This window comes from Melanerpes formicivorus, unplaced genomic scaffold (assembly GCF_026170545.1).
Source record: "Melanerpes formicivorus ecotype bairdi unplaced genomic scaffold, bMelFor1.0.p_v2 SCAF_4, whole genome shotgun sequence".
Taxonomy (NCBI): domain Eukaryota; kingdom Metazoa; phylum Chordata; class Aves; order Piciformes; family Picidae; genus Melanerpes; species Melanerpes formicivorus.
This window is the reverse complement of record NW_027142356.1, coordinates 33,485,533-33,509,220: the sequence shown is the minus strand read 5'-3', so window position 1 is coordinate 33,509,220 and position 23,688 is coordinate 33,485,533. Positions and strand designations below refer to the sequence as shown.

The window sequence follows — 23,688 nt, the reverse complement described above, 5'->3', positions numbered from 1 at the left end:
TAAATTTCCTTCTAATACAAGAAAAAACTTTTTGTTCCTTGAAAAGTAAATCATAGAATGGTTTGGGTTGGAAGGGATCTTTAAGACCATCTAGTTCCAACTCCCCCTACATCTCCTCCTAGACCAGGTTTCTGTAGAGAATAAATGTGAGGGAAAATAGAAAACTCTCAAGAAGACCAAAAGTCTGTCTGAAGCCCACCTACCAGTCACTTCAAACAGAAGAGCCTTGGTTCTCTGGGGTGTATTAGAAGCAGTGTGGTGAGTAGGTCAAGAGAGGTTTTCCTCCCCCTCTGCTCTGCCCCGGTGAGGCTGCATCTGGAATATTGTGTCCAGTTCTGGGCCCCTCAGTTGGAGAAGGACCTCAGGGAACTGCTTGAGAGAGTCCAGAACAGAGCTACAAAGATGATGAAGGGAGTGGAACATCTTCCTTATGTGGAGAGACTGAGGGAGCTGAGGCTCTTCATCTTGGAGAAGAGGAGACTGAGAGGTGACCTCATTCATGTTTATAAAGATGTAAAGGGTGAGTGCCAAGAGGATGGAGCCAGGCTCTGCTCAGTGATGCCCAGATAGCACAAGGGGCAATGGGTGGAAGTTGAGGCATAAGAAGTTCCATGGAAACAGGAGGTACAAAATTTTCACTGTGAGGGTGACAAAACACTGGAACAGGCTGCTCAGGGGGGTTGTGGAGTCTCCCTCTCTGGAGACATTCAAAACCCACCTGGATATGTTCCTGTGTGATCTAGTATAGGTGATCCTGTTCTGGCAGCAGGGGTTGGACTGTATGATCTTTCAAGGTCCCTTCCAGCCCCTAACATTCTGTGATTCCTAACCTCTCCTAAACCAATTCACTCTCCCTAATTAGAAGCCAGCTACTGCTTAAAATCAGGCAGTGATTATAATTACTTTATTGTAAATAAAAATACCCACTGATAGCAGCTATCCTTTAAAAAAGGAAAAGGCTTACAAGGGCTTTCAGTGATAGGACAAGAGTGAATGGATTGAAGCTTGGGAAGGGCAGATTTAGACTGGAGATTAGGAAGAAATTCATCACAGTGAGGGTGGTGAGACACTGCACAGACTGCCCAGGGAGGTTGTGGATGACCCCTGCCCAAAAATGTTCAAGGCAAGGTTGGATGGGGCCTTGAGCAACCTAGTCTGGTGGAAGGTGTCCCTGCCCAGGGCAGGGGGGGTTGAACTAGATAATCTTTAAGGTCCCTTCCAACCAGAACCATTCAATGAGCCTATGAAAAAAGGTGCAAAAAGCAAAACTTCTGTCTTATTTCAAATGAAAGTATTTGAGTGAGACAACAAACACTGGGCATAAAGAATGAACAGCACAGGGTTCAACAGCCTCCATGGAAATGCTGATTTTCTTTCCTGATGATTTCTACTCCAGATACCTGTGGAGTTGACTGCCTAGGTCTGACATACAGATGCATCACACTTACAACTAGCAACCTCTTCTACCATGTTGCAAAGGGTCCCTGTGCTTGAAATGCACCTTTTCCTAATGGTGTCAAGGAACAGATACTAGGTTCAAAGCAATTCTTCCCAACAAACTGCTAGTAAATGCTGAGAGACTTTCTGTGTGCTAGCTTCTGTCATTTAATTCTCTTCCAGAGACCACAACCCCCTCATTTTAGTATCAGACCACTCCTGTACTTACCAAGGTCAATAAGGATGGCATGTTGTTGAGAAGTTAGCTGCTTTAGGAGTTCTTTGTAAGGTGTGTCCTTCGGTGGTTGTTTACTTGGGAACTGGTGTTTAAGATGGTATTGCTCTGCTAGGAACTTCCAGATCTCTCCACGGTGGTGACGTGGTACTCCTGAGAGAGAAAAGTCATTAAACCAGTAATTTGTAGTCACACTGAAGGGTCAGCTACAGTTGAGCTAACAGGATTGAGGAACTGAAGATCCATATCTGCTGGATATGCAAGCAGATCCCCATCTGCTCGATCTGTATCTGCTGTCTCCAGTAGACCATAGAAGCAAATTCAACCACAGTGCTTATACTTCCTCAATCAGTAACAGACAGCACCTTAACAGCAAAGATTTAAGGGAGAAACAAGGTGAGCTGCCTAACTGTAAGGTTACTGCTTACATCCAGTCTGAAAAGTACTGGAAGAGGCAGCAAGAACTGCAATACCTGCCTCTGAAAATTTAGATGCTTCTCTCTCATTTTCCCCCATGAAGCACTAAGTAACATTTCACAGTATCACAGTATCACCAAGGTTGGAAGAGACCTCAAAGATCATCGAGTCCAACCTGACACTGTTGCTAGGAGGAAGTTTTAGGGTGCAAGCATTCCAAAAGCATCAACAAGTGCAGAAGAGATGTGATCTAGAGCCTACAACAGAAAGCTGACAACCAGTCAGGAAGCTGGTGCTGAGTTTCTAGCTTTGCTGTTGGGTTTGCTGGATGACTGGCACCTAAAAGTATTTTAAAACCTGACTTTCTTTCTGAATGAGAAGGAATGGTGCTACTTAAGCTCTTCACAGAGGTAAAGATAGCTTTCATCTGTGTCTATATGCAAAACACTGAAAGTAAAATCAAGTCTGTTGTTACACACACAGTTTATTCAGCACAAGGTTAAATCATCTACACCAGAAACCAATGTCCCTTCCAACCTAAACCACTCTAGGATTCTATGATGCTGGTAGGAACCTGGACTTACCCACACAACTTAAAAGGACAGTTTGGTTTAACTGGCTTGAGTAACTGCTTATAGGCAGCTGCAATGTTTAAAACACTAAACTTCTCCTAGTGGTGTATTCCTGATGCTTCATTTAGACACTGGAAAGATTTGTAGAGAAGTAGAAAAAGCACTTGGGAGTAGCCATCTTCACCATTGGCTACACACAGCACTCAGCATTAAGCCCTTGGGTCAAACCATGGCACAAACAACACTGAATCACAGAACAGAATACAGAATTGTGTTGGCTGGAAGAGACCTTTGAGATCAGCAAGTCCAACCATTATCTAATTCTATCTAATTCTGGTGCTAAACTATGTCCCTCATGGGGGACCCAGCACCACGTCTCTGTGGATTTTAAACACTTCCAGGGATGGGGATTCAACCACCTCCCTGGGTAGTCTGTTCCAGGGTTTGAAAACCCTTTTAATCAAGAAGTTTCTTCTAATAGCCAACCTAAACCTCCCCTGGTCCAACTTGAGGCCATCTTCCCTTGTCCTATCACTTGTTACAGGGAGAAGAAACCAACAGCCACCTCATTACAACCTCCTTTCAGGGAGTTGTAGAGAGTGTGAAGGTCTCTTCTCCTTTTCTCCATACTGAACAATTCCAGTTCCCTTAGCTGCTTCTCACCAGCCCTATTCTCCAGGTCCTTCACCAGCTTCATTGCCCTTCCCCGGACCTGCTCCAGCACCTCAGTGTCTTTCTTGTAGTGAGGGCCTCAAAATTCAAGTAATAACCCCATTTCCTAGAACATTAAAACCCCTCCTTAGTTTATACAACTTTAATGAAGTGGAGAGAGGGGCTGGCTGCTTAGCCCTGCAGCTTTTCAGCAAGACTGTAGGTGACAACTGCAGGCACAATGCCTTGTTCTCCAGAAACATCCACCTGTACTGTCTGCATCCCCACTGCATGCCAGGCTGGAACAGAGAATTCAGGCAGATTCTTCACTAGTTTTTCAAAAGCAATCTCTTTGACATTATTATCCAGGCCTTTTTATGGAATTACAACTTTTCATTTGCAAAATCAGACTGCACCAATCGTATGACACTGAGGCACTGTAAAACTTCCCTTTGAGATTAAATATGCTTCAAAGATGAACACCAACTCTGTAACCTACTACTGCATGGGACTGGTACTTGCATTCCCATAACCATGAAGACACTGAACATTGTCACTTCTTCAATCAGCAACCTGAGGAACCCTTCTAGGGAGAATCTGGTTGTAAGGAGTGGTTAAGGGAGGTCACCCCCTTTCCTTTTCTAATACAATGTATATGCATTCCAGAAACTCAGAATTACAAACAGTGCTTACCTTGCCCAACAGCAGAGTGGATTTTTTCCACATCAAATTTTGTCTTTGACCTTCCAGGTGCACTCAACATTTTTTCCCAAATCAAAGTAACATCTTTCAGGCATGGTGTGATTTCCTCATAGTCGAGCTTCAGACGTCTGTTCTGCAGATTGTTTTCTGAAGCTAGAAAGTGGCACAGTGAAAGCCCCAGTTAATATTGTTTACTGTTTGTAAAATGGATTAATTTCACCTAGAACTTGATCTTGCAGCCCACCTAAAACTGAATCCTCTTCCTTCTGAAACACTCTATGTCTAATTTTTCTGGTTTGGGATTAGGGGTGTTCTGCTTTTGATTTTGTTGTTTGGGGTTTGGTTGGTTGGTTTTTAAAGATACTATATGTCATATAACTGTGTCCAGTTCTGGGCCCCTCAGTTTAGGAAGGATGCTGACTTGCTGGAGCATGTCCAGAGAAGGGCAACAAAGTTGGTGAGGGGTTTGGAACACAAGCCCTATGAGGAGAGGCTGAGGGAGCTGGGGTTGCTTAGCCTGGAGAAGAGGAGACTCAGGGGTGACCTTATTGCTGTCTACAGCTACCTGAAGGGGGGTTGTAGACAGGCAGAGGTTGGTTTCTTCTCCCAGGCAGCCAGTACCAGAACAAGAGGACACAGTCTCAGGCTGCACCAGGGGAGGTTCAGGCTGGAGGTCAGGAGGAAGTTTTACACAGAGAGAGTGATTGCCCGCTGGAATGGGCTGCCTGGGGAGGTGGTGGAGTCTCCATCGCTGGAGATGTTCAGGAGGAGACTTGACAGGGTGCTTGGTTGCATGGGTTAGTTGGTTGGGTGGTGTTGGATGATAGGTTGGACATGATGATCTTGAAGGTCTCTTCCAACCTGGTCTATTCTATTCTATTCTATTCTGTTCTGTTCTGTTCCGTTCTGTTCCATTGCGTTCCGTTCCACTCTATTCTACTCTACTCTATTCTACTCTACTCTATATACAGAGATTCATAGAATGGTTTGGATTGGAAGGGACCTTAAGGATCATCTAGTTCAAATCTCCCTGCCATGGGCAGGGACACCCCCACAAGACCAAACTTACACTACAGATTGCCGAGGGAGATGCTGCTGAACTGATTTACCTTTATGCTCCTGAAATGTTTCATTAACGCTTGGTCCAATCTGCTGCCAAGGTCACAGAGCAAGCCAAAAGTGAATTTGTACTACAGTAGGGTGTAATCAAGAGCTTCACCAACCTTGTAACTTCTGGTTTTCTTTCTCCATCCTGAGGAGCAGTATCTGCTGAATGATGGCTTTCTTCCACAACTCGCGAAGCTCACGGGGCGTGCGTTTCCTCTCCTCCTTCACTGGCCCGAAGGGGCCATCTTCACACACTGGTTCCAATGGGGATCTTGGGGGAAGTTCTCCCAATTCAGAGTAATCTTCACAAGAGAAAAGCTGTTGTCAAGTGCTTGTCTTTCAAGAACAGCTGAATGAAGGGACACGTTTTCAAAGATTGTATATGCACATGCACACATACATAGGAACCATGGAATAGTTTTGGTTGGGAAACACCTTTAAGATCATCAAGTCCAAACATTTTCTAACTCTACCTGGTGCTAAACCATGTCCCTCAGCAACACATCTAGGTATCTAGATAAACATACTCTCTCTCTCTCTATATATATATGCTTATAGGAGGCAGCAATACCAATCACAGAATGGCTGAGGTTGGAAAGGACTATAGAGATCATCTATTCCAGCCTCCTTGCCATGGAGAGGGACACATTTCAACTAGATTTGGCTGCTCAAGGCCTCCTCCAGACTGGCCTTGAACACCCCCAGGGAGTAGGCATCCCTAATCTCTCTGGGCAGCCTATTTCAGAGTCCCACCACCCTTGTACTGAAAAACTTCTTCCTAAGAGCCAGTCTGGACCTCCTCTTCCTCAACTAGACACCCTTATGAAAAGTCCCTCTAAAGCAAGCAAGGTTTCACAGAATGGTAGGGATTGGAAGGCACCTCTGATGACCATGGAGTTCAACTCCCCCTGCCAAACAGATTTACAAGCTGCTTCTGAACAGGAATCACAGGGGCCAAAGCTTGGAGCCCTATTTTTTATTACCTGATGAAAAGAGTGTGCCATAGACTAAGACAACAGCTTGCTGACTCCAGCTTTACAAGGACAGAACTGAAAGAGGAAAAGGTTAGCTGAGAAATTGCTGAAACACAACCTACAGCGGAAACCCTGCGGGATTCAAAGAGCGGATTGCACCAAACACAGAGAGAATAACCTCTAACCTGTGTTTAACAAACACAACACACACCCTTAGCTGCACAAACACACCACCACCTAAGGCCATACAATGGGATGATTACCAGTTCTTTAAGTAAACAGGCAGAAAGGGAGACAGGCACCTAAGACATGTTTGCTCTCACTTCTAACTTTTAACCGTGTCATAACCTTCTGTGCTTTTCCGTTTGGCTCCAGCTGGCCTGCCACGAAATGTCTCTTTTTGTCAAGCATGTGAATAATTCCAAGACTGAAAACACTATAAAATAAAGGAAGAAGTACAGAACTTTCAGGCAAATGGAGGTGTTAGGTGTAAGGTTGGACTGGATGATCTTTAAGGTTGGAGAAGTCCTCTATGATTCTATTGAAGCTATCTTCCTTTTTAGAGAAAGGATGAACGTCACTGGTTTAAGTCGTCAGCATAGGGAGCACAAGTTCCTATACTTTGTTTTCTTAGTGCCTGCTGCAGTATCACTTTACTTGATTATTTTATACAGCTTCTCTGAAGGCTCAATAGTCTGTGATATAACCTGTATCTGAAAGTAAAATGATGAGTCATTTCACTCCTTTACACCTCCTTGAAAAGGAACGGTCCAACAGCCTGCACAAGGGCACTTCTCCAGCCGAATGGAATGGCTGTGAAATGTCACCCTGAGGGCAAACTGACCAGCTGTGCAGGCAAGAAAATGGTTTAAAATCAGTGCAAGGAAAGCCATTCCCCAGACACTCCAGCCAAGCACAAGTCCATCGGTGCGTGCTATTTCAAACAACTCCTGGAGAAGGGACACTCCTGAAACAATTATTCTGTCCTAGCTCAGTGGTCCATTTCTTTATCACTGCCTAGCAGGGTGATAAAGATCTTGAATTAACCCCACACCCCCCTCCCCAGTTATCTCTATAAACTAACAAAACAGGAAGGTTTTCACCCCTTCAGAATCTGCTCAGAAAGCTACCACGTACTGACTCACATGGTGCATAGGAAACTCTTCTTGTTTGTTGAAAGGCAACTCAGGTAACTCAGTAACAATGGAAACATTCACAGCTGTTGGCTTTTGCCACTGTCAAACTTCTCCTCTCAAAGAGTGAGTTGACAAATAGGGTGGGTCCAAACCCACTTGTTTCCTCACACAACATTTACTGCTTTGGCACCACAGTTAAATTCAAGGGCTCAGATGTACATACATAAAAATGAATGCAATGTTTTTGGGTAGCAGTATCACTGAAACCTTTACAAGCTTGCACTCTGGATAGAAGTGTAGCTGCTTAAACTTTGGGTATCTACAGGCTTTCAGAGAACTATGAACTCCAGGGGAATGGGAATTAGGCAAAAGACAAACATTGGACACTTCAAAGGCAAAGAGCATGTTGCAAAGAGAAGCAGGAAGCACTGACAGAAGCATTCAAAAATACAACTAGTTATGAAAAATATCAATGCCATGAATAACTTCGACTGAATCTTTTAAAAGAAACTGAGAAACATTCACTGATATTTTTTTGTCTTTATTCCTTTGCAGGTAAATTGAAAGAAATCCCTGGTGAAAGGGCTGCAATTCTTAAAAACCTTTAGGAGAATAGAATAGAATAGAATAGGTTGGAAAAGCCCTTTGAGACCAACGAGTCCAACCTATCACCCAACATCACCTAACCAACTAAACCATGGCACCAAGCACCCTATCCAGTCTCTTCCTAAACACCTCCAACAATGGTGACTCCACCACCTCCTTGGGCAGCACATCCCAATGGACAATCACACTTTCTGTGGAGAATTTCTTCCTAACATCCAGCCTAAACCTCCCCTAGTGCAGCTTGAGACTGTGTCCCCTTGTTCTGGTGCTGGTTGCCTGGGAGAAGAGACCAACCCCTTCCTGGCTACAACCTCCCTTCAGGTAGCTGTAGAGAGCAATAAGATCTCCTCTGAGACTCCTCTTCTCCAGGCTAAACAACCCCAGCTCCCTCAGCCTTTCCTCACAGGGCTGTGCTCCAAACCTCTCCCCAGCTTTGTTGCCCTTCTCTGGACTCGTTCCAGCAAGTCAACATCCTTCCTAAACTGAAGGGGCCAGAACTGGACACAGTACTCAAGGTGTGGCCATCAGATAGAGCAGGAACACACACTCTTAATAACCTTCAGCTTGTGATGATAAGTAAAGTATTTGGATTTGATTGTTGGTTTTGATGCCCACACTGCCCACACTGTTCTGTACACACAGTAGCTTTCATGCTGATTTTTATCAAAGATCATTATAAAGGAACTGCTGTTAAAGATCACAGAATCAATAAGGTTGGAAAAGACCTCAAAGATCATCAAGTCCAGCCTGTCACCCATGACCTCATGAGTACTAAACCATGGCACCAAGTGCCACATCTAATCCCCTCTTCAATACCTCCAGGGATGGTGACTCCACCACCTCCCTGGGCAGCACATTCCAAAGGCTAACAACTCTCTCTGTGAAGAACTTTATCCTCACCTTGAGCCTAAACTTCCCCTGGTGCAGCTTGAGACTGTGTCCTCTTGTTCTGGTGCTGACTGCCTGGGAGAAGAGACCAACCTCCTCCTGGCTACAACTTCCCTTCAGGTAGTTGTAGAGAGCAATAAGGTCTCCCTTGAGCCTCCTCTTCTCCAGGCTAAACAATCCCAGCTCCCTCAGCCTCGTGGAGCTAACGCTGGTAGAACTGCCCAAATTTGCATGCATTAAAAAAACAAAAGAAACAACTGGCATCTGGAATGCAAAAAATTTCATCTTCTCTACATGCAACAAAGAAACATCACCATAAGAAAGAGGAAGTAACAAAAATGGTCACCAAATATGAATGCAGAAAGTCAAAGTGATCCAGGTAGGTACAGCCTTATCCACGGCATGCTAGCTGTAGTCTATTCACTTCTTAGTACATTCATGAGCACCCAGTATTTTAGAGTAAAAACAACACCTCATCCTACACACCCTCTCAAGTGGTTTATGAATGTCCTTTAAAGTCATGTTTTATGCATATATGTGTTAGAAAATAGCAGACTAGCTACAGAGAGAGTTTATGGTTACACACCTGCAAAAAACCCCAGGCTGCCAAAGAAACACCAAGGAAATGATTAAACACATTGTAATCCTAAAGAAAGAATGAACACATCCAAGACCCCAAATCCTCCTGTTTTAACATGCACATCTCACTTTCTCAGTGCAAATTTTGTGGTTTGGTCCTCAAGCACCAACTTAACAAATGTCACTTTTTATTTATCTGAGATATTACTCACTTCTGATGTCCTCCAGTGATCAAACTTAACTGTAGCAGCACTGAACCACTGCAAAGCATTAGTTATTGAAGTTCATGGTCCTGCTTCCATCTAGCCTGAGCATTTCTTGTCTGTTACTGACTAACCTCGTAAGATCAGTATTAGTAAAAGAATTTCACTCACAATGGTTAAATCTATAAATAAAACTGCAAGGCTACAAAACTCTACAGGCTGAACAATTATGATCATCAACCCTACCTCTAATTCCTCTGTGGAAGAGTCCTAGGTTGATTTTGTCTTCCAAGTGGCAGCTCCTTTTCTATCTTTTCTTTCTTTCTTATCACTTGTGGACACTTAACAGAAAAGTCTAAAGTCTACTCTGATAAAGTGCAACACATTCACAACCTGCCCTCCCTCCCATTTCCATGCTGGCAGGTAGCAGGATGTATAGAAACCCAAATGAACCTGTCTAACTGCTCAGGTGGCCTGCCTAAAGTTTGCAGAGTTGCATCAGCTGCTCAGCTGGCAAAGGGCGGGGGAGAAGTGGAATGTGCAGGTAAGGCCTCCAGTCACAGTGAAAAGCCAGACATTTGGTTAAGTCAGCCCTAACCCAAGCCATCAATATCATCAACAGGGTGACAGACAGCCACCCAGCTTCCACATCCAGAACAGAAATACTGCAGCAAGAAACTGAGTATTGCTTCATTATGCACAAACGACCTGGAGGATAGGAGAGAAAACAAAGCTAAACAGCAGAGCAACTCAGCTGGACAAAACTGGGAGCTCACGTTCCATCAAACCAAACTGCCACGTGTTACAATCCAGTTAATGTGCAGCATTCAGAAGGTCTGTAAGCCTAGTCACTGCACTTCAGCAGGACCTGAACACTTCAGCACACACTGAAAGCTTGCTTCCCTGTTCATCTGCCAACCTCATCTCCTTTGGTTGACTCCTCTTCCACATTTGACTTGCACTCCTTTCAGATACGTTCCTCCCTCCCTTGAAGCTGCTGTATGAAATTCCATCTCTGTACAGGCCACTTTTACAGGCCCACCATACTTCTGCTCTTTCAGGCTCAGGACTGAGTGGACTCAAAAAATCATGATTATATTTTAAAAACACATACACTGCCCCTTCTACAAGTCTGTGGGTCCAAACTGAAAAAGGAAATGCTCTGAGGGAAACCACACACACCAACTTGAAAAACAACAGAAGTGACAAACCTACCTCAAAAGCCTGAATTTTAATGACATTCTTTCAGAAGCACTGAGTCTAACCAACCTCAAATACCAAGACCAAGATAACAAGACTCATCTCTGCCTAGAGACTGCAGTACCTCATGTGCAAAGGAAGGGCTTGCTCTATTTGTATAGGAAGCTAATAGGGAGGAGGCTCAAGTACACATCACTCTCATCCTCTCTATGAAGCTTTTGCCATGTGGCTCTCCCTGCAGTGCTAACCAGTCACATCTGCTCTCCAGGGATAAGACATCAGGCAGGACATGGTGAGAACATGGATGGAAGAATTCCACGAAGCATTTCATTTTCTGCATTACACAGCTTTTCTTTGTTTTCAACATTACAGAACTCAGCTTAGCAAACAAACCAGAATCTTCACAGTCATGTAAGATTAAACTGCCCAGAGGAAAGGACTTGCACAACATCCTTAGCTCTCTTCAGATCTTCCACTGAGATAAAGCAACACATAGAATCATTTGGGTTGGAAAAGACCTTCCAGCTCATCAAGTCCAACAATTCTAAACAATTCTGGTGCTAAACCATGGCCCTCAGCACCATGTGGCTGTAGCTTTTAAACACCTCCAGAGATGGGGGTTCAGCCACCTTCTGTGGGAGCCTGTTCCAGTGTTTGACAATCCCTTCAGTCAAGAAGGTTCTTCTAATGTTTCTTCTAAGATCCAACCCAAACCTCCCCTGGTGCAACTTGAGCCATCTCCTCTTGTCCCAAACACCTCCTTTCATGCATGATACAAAATCAGAGCACGAGCAAACTCCTATAACCATAGATAGTTATCTGCAGCATTTGGCTTCATAACCAAATGTGCTTACATGACCAAGAGCCTTCTGCTACAGAAAGCTTCAGATAGGGTATCACAAGAAGCAGGAAGTTATTCTAGTCTGACATAAAACTTAAGGCAAGGGCTAAATGAGGAAATTTTGAAAGATTGTGTGTTCCAATACAGTTAAAACAGCTCTGAGAGATGCTTTAGAGCTCGAGTTTTCTTTTAAAGTCAGGAGCTTCTTAAGAAGTAATCAGTACCTCCAAGCACAACCCATTCAGTAATGAGAGACAAATGCCCTGACACTTCAATGGGCACAGAAGCCACCGCAGCTTATGTGTGGCACTTACTGCTTACAGCCCAGCTCCTGTGCTGCAAATCGAGATTATGAGCATCTATGCACTCTGAGAGGGACAGAGCTGGGTCAATTCTAAACAAGTGGCTTTCCTACAGCACCTAAAAAATTAGTCATTACTTAATTAATAATTAACTAGGATGAGTTAATAGGCCAAGAGGAAATGTCCTCTGTTCAGTATTCAGTACCACTAAGGTTGGAAGAGACCTCAAAGATCATCGAGTCCAACCTGTCACCACAAACCTCTCTAGTTGCACTATGGGAGGCTTAGGTTGGGTATTAGGAGAAACTGCTTAACTGAAAAGGTTCTCAAACACTGGAACAAGCTTCCCAGGGAGGTTGTTGAATACCCATCCTTTAGGTGTTTAAAGGAGGCAGAGATGCAGTGCTGAGGGGCACAGTTTAGCACCAGAGTTAGAGTTAGATAATGGTTGGACTCAAAACCTTAAAGGTCTTTTCCAAGCAAAATGATTCTATAATAATCATTTTGTTGCTAAAAAAGGATCATTAAATGGCCTTAGATGACACCTTCCAAATAATTTACACCACATAAATGCCCATTTACTTCACAAAACTACTCATACCCACGGGGCTTTGCTGGGAGTGTCTGACTATCTGCACAACACTTCTCCCACTTTGACCAGTTACAAACAGCCAGTATGTGAAAATGGGAGTGAAAATAGTCCACTGCACAGAGATTGGTAGATGCTAGATAAAAGCATGCAAATTTCCCCCTGCTCTGCAGTGCAAAGTGAAGTTTCATGATCACTCTGTACTGTGTGCACAAGGGCAAATGAAGTTGATGAAGGGACTGGAAAACAGGTCCTGTGATGAGCAGCAAAGGAACTGGGGTTAATTTAGTCTGGAGAAAAGGAGGCTGAGGGGAGACCTTCTCACTCCCTAAAACTCCCTGAAAGGAGGTTGTAGCCAGATGGGTGTTAGTCTCTTCTCCCTAGTAACCAGTGACAGGACAAGAAGAAATGGCCCCAAGTTGCACTAGAGGAGGTTTAGGTTGGATCTTAAAAGAAAATTCTTGTCTGAAAGGGCTCTCAAACACTGGAACAAGCTCCTCAGGGAGATGAATTCCCATCCCTGGAGGCATTTAAAAGACACAGAGATGTGATGCTGGGGATATGGTTTAGCACCAGACCTGGCAGAGCTGGGTAATGGTTGGACTTGATGATCTTCAAGGTCTTTCCTAACCAAAGTGATTCTGTGATTCTCTGATTTTAAGTGTGTCCTGCTCCTCAGCAGGGTGAGATCACCCACCCTCAGCTTTCACAAACATGTGCTTGTGTAATACTGTGAGTGGCACTGCAAAACTGAGTCACTTGAAAGCTTATCACTTTTTTTTTGATAACTGGTTTAAAATTACTACCAGGTTGGCCCCTTCACCTTTTTACCGTTGAAGACAGAGAACTAGGAAGTCTAAACCATCTGCATAGCAACAGAATGTGGCTCTGCTTAGAGAAGAAGGTTGAAAATCTCAAAGTAGGGTGGGTATGGTGTAAAGAAACTTACTTCAAGTGTTTAAGACAGTAAGTGAGAGATCTAGAGTGAATTTTGTATACCTACAGAATCACAGAATTGTTTCAGTTGGAAGAGACCTTTAAGACCATAGAATTATAGAATGGTTTGAGTTGGAAAGGACCTTAAAGATCTTCTAGTTCCAACCCTCTGCCATGGGCAGGGACACCTTCCAGCAGACCAGGTTACTCAAGGCCACATCCATGATTATCAAGTCCAATTATTATCTAACTCTACCAAGTCTGGTGCTAAACCATGTCCCTCAGCACCACATCTAGGTGTCTTTAAACACTTCCAGGGAAGGAGATACGTAAAAAACAGACCCCAAAAAAGAGATTAATGGAAACCTTCTTTCAAAAGCAATATAGTGTTGTAACAGCACAAAGTGTGATCCCTTTTGTAAGTGACCTGTGCTCCTCTTATTCCATCTCTCTTTACAGAACACAACACTCACTCCACCCCTACAAACGAATGAAGAACAAGTTCTCAGAGGACAAGACACTGGAGTCTGTCTCAGGGTGGTGGTGAGAGAAATGCTGCCCCCCAGTGCTCCACACCACCTGCAGCAGCACAACTATTCCATCAACAGAAGAGGAGGCTGGACATTTCAACTGCAGCTTGCTACAACAGAACTAGCATAATTCAACCATCTAAACCTCCAGCCACCATCTGGAAAGCAATGAAAATCTACAGATCATTTTGTCTATGCAGGAAATCCTTTCTAGATCTCCAAACTGGTGATCAGCCTCAGCTTCAGGCTTACCAGAGACCACCTGGCTGTTCTGCAAAGCAGCAAACTGCACAATGCTTCACTGGAAAGTTATGTATAGAAGCAGAGGAAAATAGTGGGGGAAAGGGTAAGTGGAAAAATCCACAAGTGCTGCCTCTCCTTGACAGAGTATGAAAGAAAGAGGAATGAGATGATGAATGACATTTACTTTGGAACTACAGAGGTTACTGAGTGAACTGTAGTGGTGAGTCCAATGTAAGATCATCTGTACATCTCAAAGGCTACAGAGATTCATAGAATGGTTTGGACTGGAAGGGACCTCCAAGATCATCGAGTTCCAACCTCATTGCTAGTGGCAGGGGCACCATCCACTAGACCAGGCTGGTCAAGGCCTCATCCAACTTGCACTTGAACACCTCCAGGGACAAGGCATCCCCAATCTCCCTGGGCAACCTGTTCCCATGTCTCACCACCCTCACCCTTTGTAATCTCCAGTCTAAATCTGCCCTCTTCTACCTTCAATCCATTCCCCCTTGTCCTATCACTACCAGCACTTGCAAAAATTCCCTTCCTGGGTTTCTTGTAGCCCCTGTCAGGTACTGGAAGGCTGCTGTAAGGTCTCCCTGGAGCCTTTTCTCCTTCAGGCTGAACAGCCTCAACTCTTGTATCATTTACTGCCAAAAAGGTTCAAGAAGATGCATGCAAATCCAAAGGGAAAAACCTAACACTTGCTATAAATAGGGAAAAAAACCCCACCTAACTCTTTGAGTTTTCTCCCTCTGTTCCCAAATTGACTATGTACCTTGGAACAACACCAGAAAATGAAAACAGGAGTGGAGGAAAAGGCCAGATACTTCAAATTGCTCCTCCTATTAATAGCACTTCCTGTTTTCCATGTTGGCCACCCTTGTTTCTCCAACTGTTCTGCTTACCCAGCTGCAGGTTGTTAAGATTGTATCTTGCAGCTATTATGTCTCAGAGGAAATGCTTGGATAGGCAATTTAGGGTTTTTTTCCTATTTAACGTGGGAAGGTTTTCAGGCTTTCAAAAACAATCCAGTCCCAAAAAGATGCTCCAAGCCTGCAAAACAAGTAAACTTACAGAGAGCTCCTTCATATGACTTGAAGTACTGGAGGGCATTTTAGATGTCTTGCACTTTAGTCACACCAACCCCATGAATGCTCCAGGCTTGGGGCAGAGTGGCTGGAAACTGCCCAGCAGAGAAAGACTTGGGAGTGTTGATCAAGAGATGGCTGAACATGAGCCAGTGTGTGTCCAGGTGGCCAAGAAGGCCAACAGCATCCTGGCCTGGATTAGCAATAGTGTGGCCAGCAGGACCAGGGAGTCATTGTCCTCCTGTACAGAGCACTGTGGAGGCCACACCTCGAGTCCCAGGACATGGTTTAGTGCTGACCCATCATTACCGGGTTGAATGTTGGACTGGATATCTTAGAGGTCTCTTCCAACCAGACACATTCCATGACTCTGTGATTTTGTGACCAAAAAGTAGGTGGGAAACTGCAAAGACAGTACAAACAGAGCACTGGGCAAAGTATGTCTACCTGGTAGACAAAGAATAGCTTCAGTTGGAAAATACCTCCAAGATTCATCAATTCATAGTTGGGTTGGAAGGGACCTTAAAGATTATTTATTTCCAGCCCTTCTGTCACTGACAAGGATGCCTTCTACCAGGCCACGTTGCTCAAAGCCTTATTCAACCTGGACTTGAACATCTCCAGAGAAGGGGCATCCATGACCTCCCTGGATGACCTGTTTCAGTGTCTCACCACCCTCACTGTAAAGAATTTATTCCCAATGTGCAGTCTAAATCTCCACTCTTCTATCTTCAATCCATTCCCTCTCATGCTATCACTACCAGCCCTTGTGAAAAGTCCCTTCCTGTCTTTCTTGCAGCCTCATTCAGGTACTGGAAGGTCTCCCCAGAGCCTTCTCTTCTCCATGTTGAACAGCCCCAACTCTCACAGCCTGTCCCCAACCTTCTGATCACCTTCACGGCCCTCCTCTGGACCTGCTCCAACATCAGTTCAATGTCCTTCGCATGCTGGGGGCCCCTGAACTGGAGGCAGTACTCGAGGTCATTGAGTCCAACTTAACACCACTATGGCTGTGAAACTATGTCCTGAAGTGCCATGTCTATGAAGTGATCTGCACTTGACAAGACTATAGCCCCCAGCACTGTTCAAGGGAGGCAATAAGCACAGACTTTACCATCATATCTGCTGGGAGAGTCACAGGCTTTCTGCGGGGTTGCCACTCGCAGGAATATCTGCTGCCTCCATGAGTGCCGTCGAGTCCTGACAGGGCTGTCCCCCCCGGCCTGCTGGCTGTGCTTGGACTCGTAGTCACTAAAATGATGGGACAAAGAGTGGTTTGTGAGTAGGTTACCTGAATCTGCTTGTCACAGTGACACAGTCTTCAGTGAACACCATAACATGAGCCAAGGAGTGCAGTGTGCTGTGCACATGCTGGGCCAAGCTCTCAGTGGCAGGTAGGTGAAGTTTGCTTTGGGGCAGCAGGCTTAAACAAGGGTGCAAACATCACTTAGGTTCCCCAAAAGGGGCTGGAGCAGCTCTGTGCAATTTACATTCTCCAGTTTTAATTCATTTTCATCTCTCTCTGCAGCAGTGAATGAAACATAATGCATTAAGAACACACACACCACAACTTATCTTTACCAGTCTGCCACTTAAGTGCCATCCACAAAATCTAGCAATTCATAGGAGACACAAAAAATTGCTGATGCCTTTTAACAGAACATATCAGGAAGCTTTATCAACACCAAGTAAACTTCCAACCTTCTGTGAACTGGGTAGGTAATATATTCCTTCACAGCAAGAAATGGAGCAAAACTTTTAACCTTTGTGTTCTTAAATCACCATCTCAAATAAGCAACAAATTTTGGTACCAGTGTCCAAGAAGCTTGGATGTTACTCCTTTGGTGTAACCCACAAAGTACATTCAGAGTATGAAATGAAACAGTGAACAGCAATGCTGCTTTCCTATTAAAACAAAACCCCACTAGTAACTTTTACCCATTACATCTTTCAACTTCTAATACCTTTAATTCCTGCCATTAGCTAAAGAGGTAAACGAACTCAGCTCTGGATAAACAGCTCTGGCAGCAGCTAGCAGGAACATTTCACAGGTCATCCTCTCCTTCCAATTTGGAGACACTACCAGTGCTTAGCTTAGGATGAACCATGTATAGTCTCTTAACTGAAAACTGCCAATACAGTCCTTTGGCAGGAATAACCACAGAAGTACACAGATGGAAGTTGCAAGACCATTACAACATCAAAATCATAGTATCATAGTATCATTCAGGGTTGGAAGGGACCACAAGGATCATCTAGTTCCAACCCCCCTGCCATGGGCAGGGACACCCCACACTAGATCAGGCTGGCCAGAGCCTCATCCAGCCTGGTCTTAAACACCTCCACAGTACTCCAGGTGGGGTCTCACCAGGGCTGAGTAGAGGGGGAGGATCACCTCCCTCGACCTGCTAGCCACACTTCTCCTGATGCAGCCCAGGATCTGATTGGCTTTGCGGGCTGCAAGTGCACATTGAGAGCTCATGTTGAGCTTCTTGTCCACCAGCACCCCTAAGTCCCTCTCCTCAGGGCTGCTTTCCAGCCAGTCACTGCCCAGCCTGGATTTGTGCCTGGGATTGCCTTGACCCAGATGCAGGACCCTGCACTAAGTCCTGCAGCCTTAATGGGAGAGGAGTCTGGGACAGCTGCATCCTTTGGACAGCAATCACATGCAGGACACATGCAAGTGAATTGTTGCACAAATCAGAACTTGCAAGTGCAAGAAGCATTTGAAATAATTCAGACCTTTGAAAACACAGTTTTACCTCCAAGTCTTTAGGAGAGAACCCTACCTTGTTGTGTTCCTAAAGTCAGAGGTGTTATTTTCATCTACAGGAGCCAGAAATTTTAAGAAATTTGGCACAGAGGAGGAGGAATGAAGCTTTTTCCTTAAGGCAGTACGGTAGGACATGCTGAGAGTGCAGTTGGGAAAAGTAAAGTTTAGAACAAAGGAGCATAAACTCACAGAATAAAAATAATACACACTGACACATTGCAAACAACAACAACAAAAAAGGCAGCTACATCCTAAAAGCCTGAATAGCAAGGAAGCCAAAGTCAAAGCTGAAACTGCTAACAAAGTGCTACTTTGAAACACGTATTTGTTTGGGCAAACTAAAATATCCCACTATAAATAAATGGACTTCCAGGAAAGTAGTTATTCATTCTTTGCTATATCCCAAGATTTTCAGTACCTGTTTCAAGTAAATTCCTTTCACAAGAACTGATGCCAGCTTTTACCACTGCACATTTATTGAAGTGTCAGTTTCAATGACTCAGGTTGGGGGGAAAAGGTTAGGAAAAGCTGACACTGATAATCACTATGCTGCTCAGTGCAACAGAAGACTTTGGCAAATCTCATTTTGTAAAGCATTAACAGAGTTTTACTCAGACAGGAGTGGAACTCTGAGGTTAAAAGCTGCACCTTCTGACTGGTCATTTAGGATCGTGGCTCTACTTATGCAACAGAGAGGAGCACTGATCAAATTTCATCAGTCTTTTGGCCAACATAGTCCTGCTCTTTCTTTTCAAATAAAAAGCTCTCAGTATACTAAGAATAAGGTTAAGAGAAGGAAAAGGGAATAACTCCAATGCCAAAGTTTCTGCATGGAATGAAAACACAGAGAATTCCTTGGTTGATGATACTCAGAAGAGTACATAAAAACATAGGAGTAGGACAGTTTACTCCTGAAAAAATTAAGTATTAGAAAGAACTACTTTTGGTAGACCATAATGATCTAGTTGGAGGGCATACAGCATGATCTCCTGAAGGGGTGACTGAGATGGGGGCATACACTGGGATCATCACCAGTATGAAGTAAAGCTGTTCCTCAGTAGCTGGGACCGAGCACAAAGCATGGTGTACCCTGCCAGCAGGTTTCACTTACTATCATGTTGTAAATCCATCACAGTTACACAGGAATTTCACTTACAGATCACAACCAACTTGGGCAGTTTTACTTTACTGATTTGAACTCATTAACCCATCTGACAGCCCTATGATTTCCTGTTTTCAGTCTTTGTTGCTCAGAGTTCCAACATGGTATAGCCTCAAGTGACAGGGAAAGAGAAGGCACAGGTGCTGCTGAACGTGCAGAACCATTACCAAATCTACTTTGGAGAGTTTAACCTTCAAGATCAAATTAAATCTTATCAAAATGAAAAGAGCACACTGCAGACTCACATTTCCCTCCTTGAGCTTTACCAGACTTCTGAGGTGAAGCTAAATTGAGAGATGCTAGCTAGTACTCAGCAAATACAGCTGAAGGAACTGGTGAACCAAGGTTTTCAGATGAGTAGTTTCTCAGGATCGAAGGAATCAGCACCTTGGGGAGAGAGGAAATCTTCACCCAGAACAAAACCCAAGAGCAACAAATCCAAATTGCTTGCCAATGAATGGCCAGTGACTGCTGACAGTGCTCCCAAGGGTGTTTGGTCTCATTAGCCCTTTTGAGCTAGAATAAACACTTTTAGCTCAAAAGGTCAAGAACAGGTTTCATAGTTAAGACTTTTTGGGAGCTGCTCAGGTTCTCAGGGAAAATGATGGGTTAACATCCTTTTCTCAATGGCCTCTGCACAGATTTTTGTTCTAAGAAAGGAAGCACAGAAAAATATCATTTGATACTATTCAAAGTGGGACAAATGTATGACCTGACAGGTTGGGGGTTTTGGGTTGTTCTCTTGGATTTGGGGAGTGGGAGGTGGTTGGTTGATTGGTTTATTTTACTGGGTTATGAGCAGAACAGAACTGAATGATTCAGGAGGGGTAGACTGAGGTGGATCACAAGCTCTTGGTAACATATCCCCCAAGCAGTGCTGCTGTCTGCTGCATAATGAGAAGCTACTTTGGAGCAATTTGCTCTGAAAAAAGTAATGTGTCCATGTGTCTGATGGAATTTAACTTATTAAACCAAAAAAAAATTGTCAGTAGCAGCTCTACCTTCAGTAACTGAGCAGTTGCTGAATTCCCTCTCCCATCAAAATCTACCACTTCTGCTCTACATCAAATTGCTTTAATTACTTACACTACAGAGCTTCACATTCGTGACACAGTAAAACAAACTCTACCCCAAACTACACACAGGTGCTAGCTCACCTCTTTTGTGCAAAATGCCCACTTGGTTCTCCACTTGAATTATGCCTTAGGTATTTAAAGAAGTTGGGTGAAGATGCCGAGGGGTTAAGATGAGCTAGAGTAGGAGAACGTGCAAGTTGACCAGAGGAACTTTGAGATTCGCCAACAGATGCGTTCGAACCGCACAGCAGGATTCCAGCCCGAGCCACCGAGTGGAGGTAGCACAAAGGACACAGCACAGGAGGAGAGGAAAGGAGGGGGAGGAAAAGACAAGAAAAAAAACAAGTGAAATCCCTTCTCTAATCTTTGGAAGGGACCTGGCAGATACAAATAAGCCATTTCCTGTTACATGAATACAGTAACAGGCTGAACAAATTAAATTGATCTGCAACGTCCCCGGTAACTCACTTTGAGGCTTCAGCAAGGCATTTTCAGTGCATGACTGAATTTAAACTCCCCCAAACCTTCCCCTTTCTTTTCCTTTGTATGTGCTTTCCCTTGGTCTCTAAGACAAAACTCAGGCATATGATCAAGAGTGCTAATGGATGAGAAGTGAAATGCTACAGGAAGAACTGAATTTATTTAACCTTTGGAAACAATTTCTGCCTTGAGGTAAAACTGTTCAAAAACACTCATGTCATGGACAAGACTTGTTAGAAGTCTGTCATGGTGGTGATTTTTGAGAACTTGAAGTATGCTTCTATGTTTTCCATTTCTCCTGGTTCTGCTCATTTGCTATGGAAGGGAAGCAGCAGGGATTCCTTTTTGGTTTGAGCTATCATCATAGAATCACAATATGCTTTGGGTTGGAAGGGACCTTAAAGATCATCTACTTCCTAACCCCCTACCATGGGCAAGGGCACCTCCTACTAGACCAGGCTGCTAAAGGCCTCATCCAGCCTGGCCTTGAACACCTCCAGGGAGGGAGCAGGCACACTCAAATCATACTAAAGATGCCATGACCAAACCCAAATAGAAATAACCAAGGAAATAAAAAATATACTTAATCTCTAGTGGAATTCCTGTCACAGGGTAAGAGCTGATCGAACAAGCAGCTACAAGCATCAGGTGTTATCATGAAGATAACAGACCAACAACACAAGTCCTAAATGGCATTTAAAAAAAACCCTAAAAATCTAGTGGTTTAGAATTAAAAGTCAAGGCATGGAAGTATTTTGGTTGGAAAAGGCCTTTAAGATCATTGAGTCCAATCATTATCTAACCCTGCAGGCTAAAAAAATGCTCAAAGAAGGAACAAAAAGGCAACCCAGGTTATGTTTCCTTTCAAACACTATCACTCTCTTCTTTTCACTGTCATCACCTGTTTCAGGTATGTTCATTTACTGCCCTGCCTCCTGCTGAGAAAAATCAGCTGGAACACACAAAGATCTCCTCCTCTCTGATTTGTGTAAATGAGCAGTTTTTGGCAGCAAAAGAGAAGCCTACAGACAGAAATGTTTCCACAATAATTAGAAGAAGGCAGGCAGAGGGAGGGAAGAAAACTGCCAGGAAGTTAAGCAGAGAGTTCAGAGATGTAGAGGCAGGTTTTTGAAAGGACAGCTTGAAGATCATTAGCCTGAAGGCAAGTAGCAGATGGGTTTTGTGAGTAAAATCTACACAGGCTCATTGGAACACAAGACAAAAAGAAGCCTCACCTCTCTCAACAACGATAAACTGCCTATCTGTCCATTTTGTGTGTAATTTTAAAGTCACATATGAGTTAACCAATTAGCCAGGTTTCCAGCAGCACAAATGCTGCTGGATTTTTCTCTATAAACAGGCAAGAAGAAGCAGCAACACCAACGAAAAAGAATGAATATTCATTGCCCAAAAAAAAGGATAATGGAAACCCTTTGAAACAATCCCATGACGTGCTTACATTTGGTTGTGTGACACATGTTGTGGAACTGCAGGTCTCATGCTTTCTCTCCTCTGTAGATCACATAGGGTTAAAAGTGTTTTTAAACAGAATACCAATGAGTGACACGCTGCTGCAATACATTTCTTATCCATTAAGAGGACATACCTGGTATGCAACTGTCATCCCCAAATATGCCCTCAACAAATGATATCATAGCCTGCTTTCAGTAAGTCTTACTTTCTTTTGTGAGGAGTCTCTGTGCTCACTGAGTGATACCTCATTAGTTTCCTCTGGGGAACAGAAGGAGATGTTTCAACAGGTACCAGAGGCTCCTGGCTTTCTGTTGGCAGATGACTCAGTGTGTTGGCTCGCCTCCGAAAGCTTTGCTGAGGTATCGTGACAGACTGCTCAAGAGGAGAATCATCTGTGCTGCTGGAAAGGTCACCCACTGACCCACTGCTCTTGACAGAGCTTTCTGCAGGGAGTGCAGGAAGTCTGTCTTTCTCCTTTTCACACTCGGGTGGATCCTAGAAGTGAAAAAAATAAGGTTATCAATCCCTGGGTTCAGAACCAATCTCTGAGGTTGCAGTCCCGTGCTATTATTCACATCCCACAGAAACCTGCTTCAAACTGGCACAAAGAAAAAGTTCAAACTAGCTCAAAGAAAGGGTCTCTGATGTTTTATGACTTTCTTATCAATCATTTAGGTTAACAAACCACAGAGAAAAAGTGATTTTGTGAAGACGAATAGGGTGTGTGAACAGATGACTTGGGTTTGGGTGACTGTGACAGCAATAGAAAGGGTGGCATAGATCTACTGGAGAGAGCCCAACAGAGAGCTATGAAAATGATTAAGGGACTAGAACATCTTCGCTATGAGAGGAGGCTGAGAGGACATCTGATCAATGTCTATAAACATCTGAGGGGTGGGTGTTGAGATGAATGTGATGATCTCTTTTTGGTGGTGCCCAGTGACAGTTCAAAGAACAATGAGTACAATCTAGAACTCAGGAGGTTCCACCTCAGCATGAGGAGAAACTTCTTTATGGAGAGGGTGATGGAGCACTGGACCAGACTGCCCAGAGAGGTTGTGGAGTGTCCATCTCTGGAGATTTTCAAAACCTACCTGGATGCCTTTCTGTGTGGCTCACCCTAAGTGATCCTGCTTTGGAGGGGAGTTAGACTCAGTGTTCTCTAGAGGTCCCTCCTAACCCCTAATATTTTATGACTTCAGAGTGCTGTACATTTGGCATGCCCTCTAACAATAAAATATTCCTCTTCTGTAGATGAAGGTTTGCACAGAGGACTTCAATCCCCTGACTAGATGCCTGTTTCAGTGTAAAACCATGTGCTCGATGTCATTCCCACGTTTCCTGCAGAGTCAGCCACTCTCCAGAAACGTCAGCAGAAAGAGCAGACACTTGATAACCTGAAGTCAGGAGTCAGTAGGTGACTAGGCACTAGAGCAGAATCAATAGCTGCATCAACTGAGCCAAGTGCTGGGCTGCCTCCAGGGA

The 23,688-nt window shown here is 44.1% G+C and overlaps 1 protein-coding gene across 6 annotated transcripts in view; it reads right to left on the bottom strand.

Moving 5' to 3' along the window:
- Positions 1 to 23,688, bottom strand: part of TBC1D1 (TBC1 domain family member 1) — a 122,914-nt gene that overhangs the window by 18,161 nt on the left and 81,065 nt on the right. For 2 of the 6 annotated variants that reach the window (XM_068137553.1, XM_068137558.1), the window contains 7 exons: positions 22,409 to 22,698; positions 20,332 to 20,460; positions 18,029 to 18,148; positions 16,354 to 16,490; positions 5,238 to 5,423; positions 4,006 to 4,167; positions 1,667 to 1,825 (listed from right to left, as the gene is read on the bottom strand). In XM_068137553.1, the coding sequence (XP_067993654.1) occupies positions 1,667 to 1,825; positions 4,006 to 4,167; positions 5,238 to 5,423; positions 16,354 to 16,490; positions 18,029 to 18,148; positions 20,332 to 20,460; positions 22,409 to 22,698 (1,183 nt within the window). Of the gene's footprint in view, positions 1 to 1,666; positions 1,826 to 4,005; positions 4,168 to 5,237; positions 5,424 to 9,753; positions 9,937 to 16,353; positions 16,491 to 18,028; positions 18,149 to 20,331; positions 20,461 to 22,408; positions 22,699 to 23,688 lie in introns of those variants that run through there. The other 4 variants (XM_068137555.1, XM_068137556.1, XM_068137557.1 and 1 more) reach the window with 4 other exon arrangements.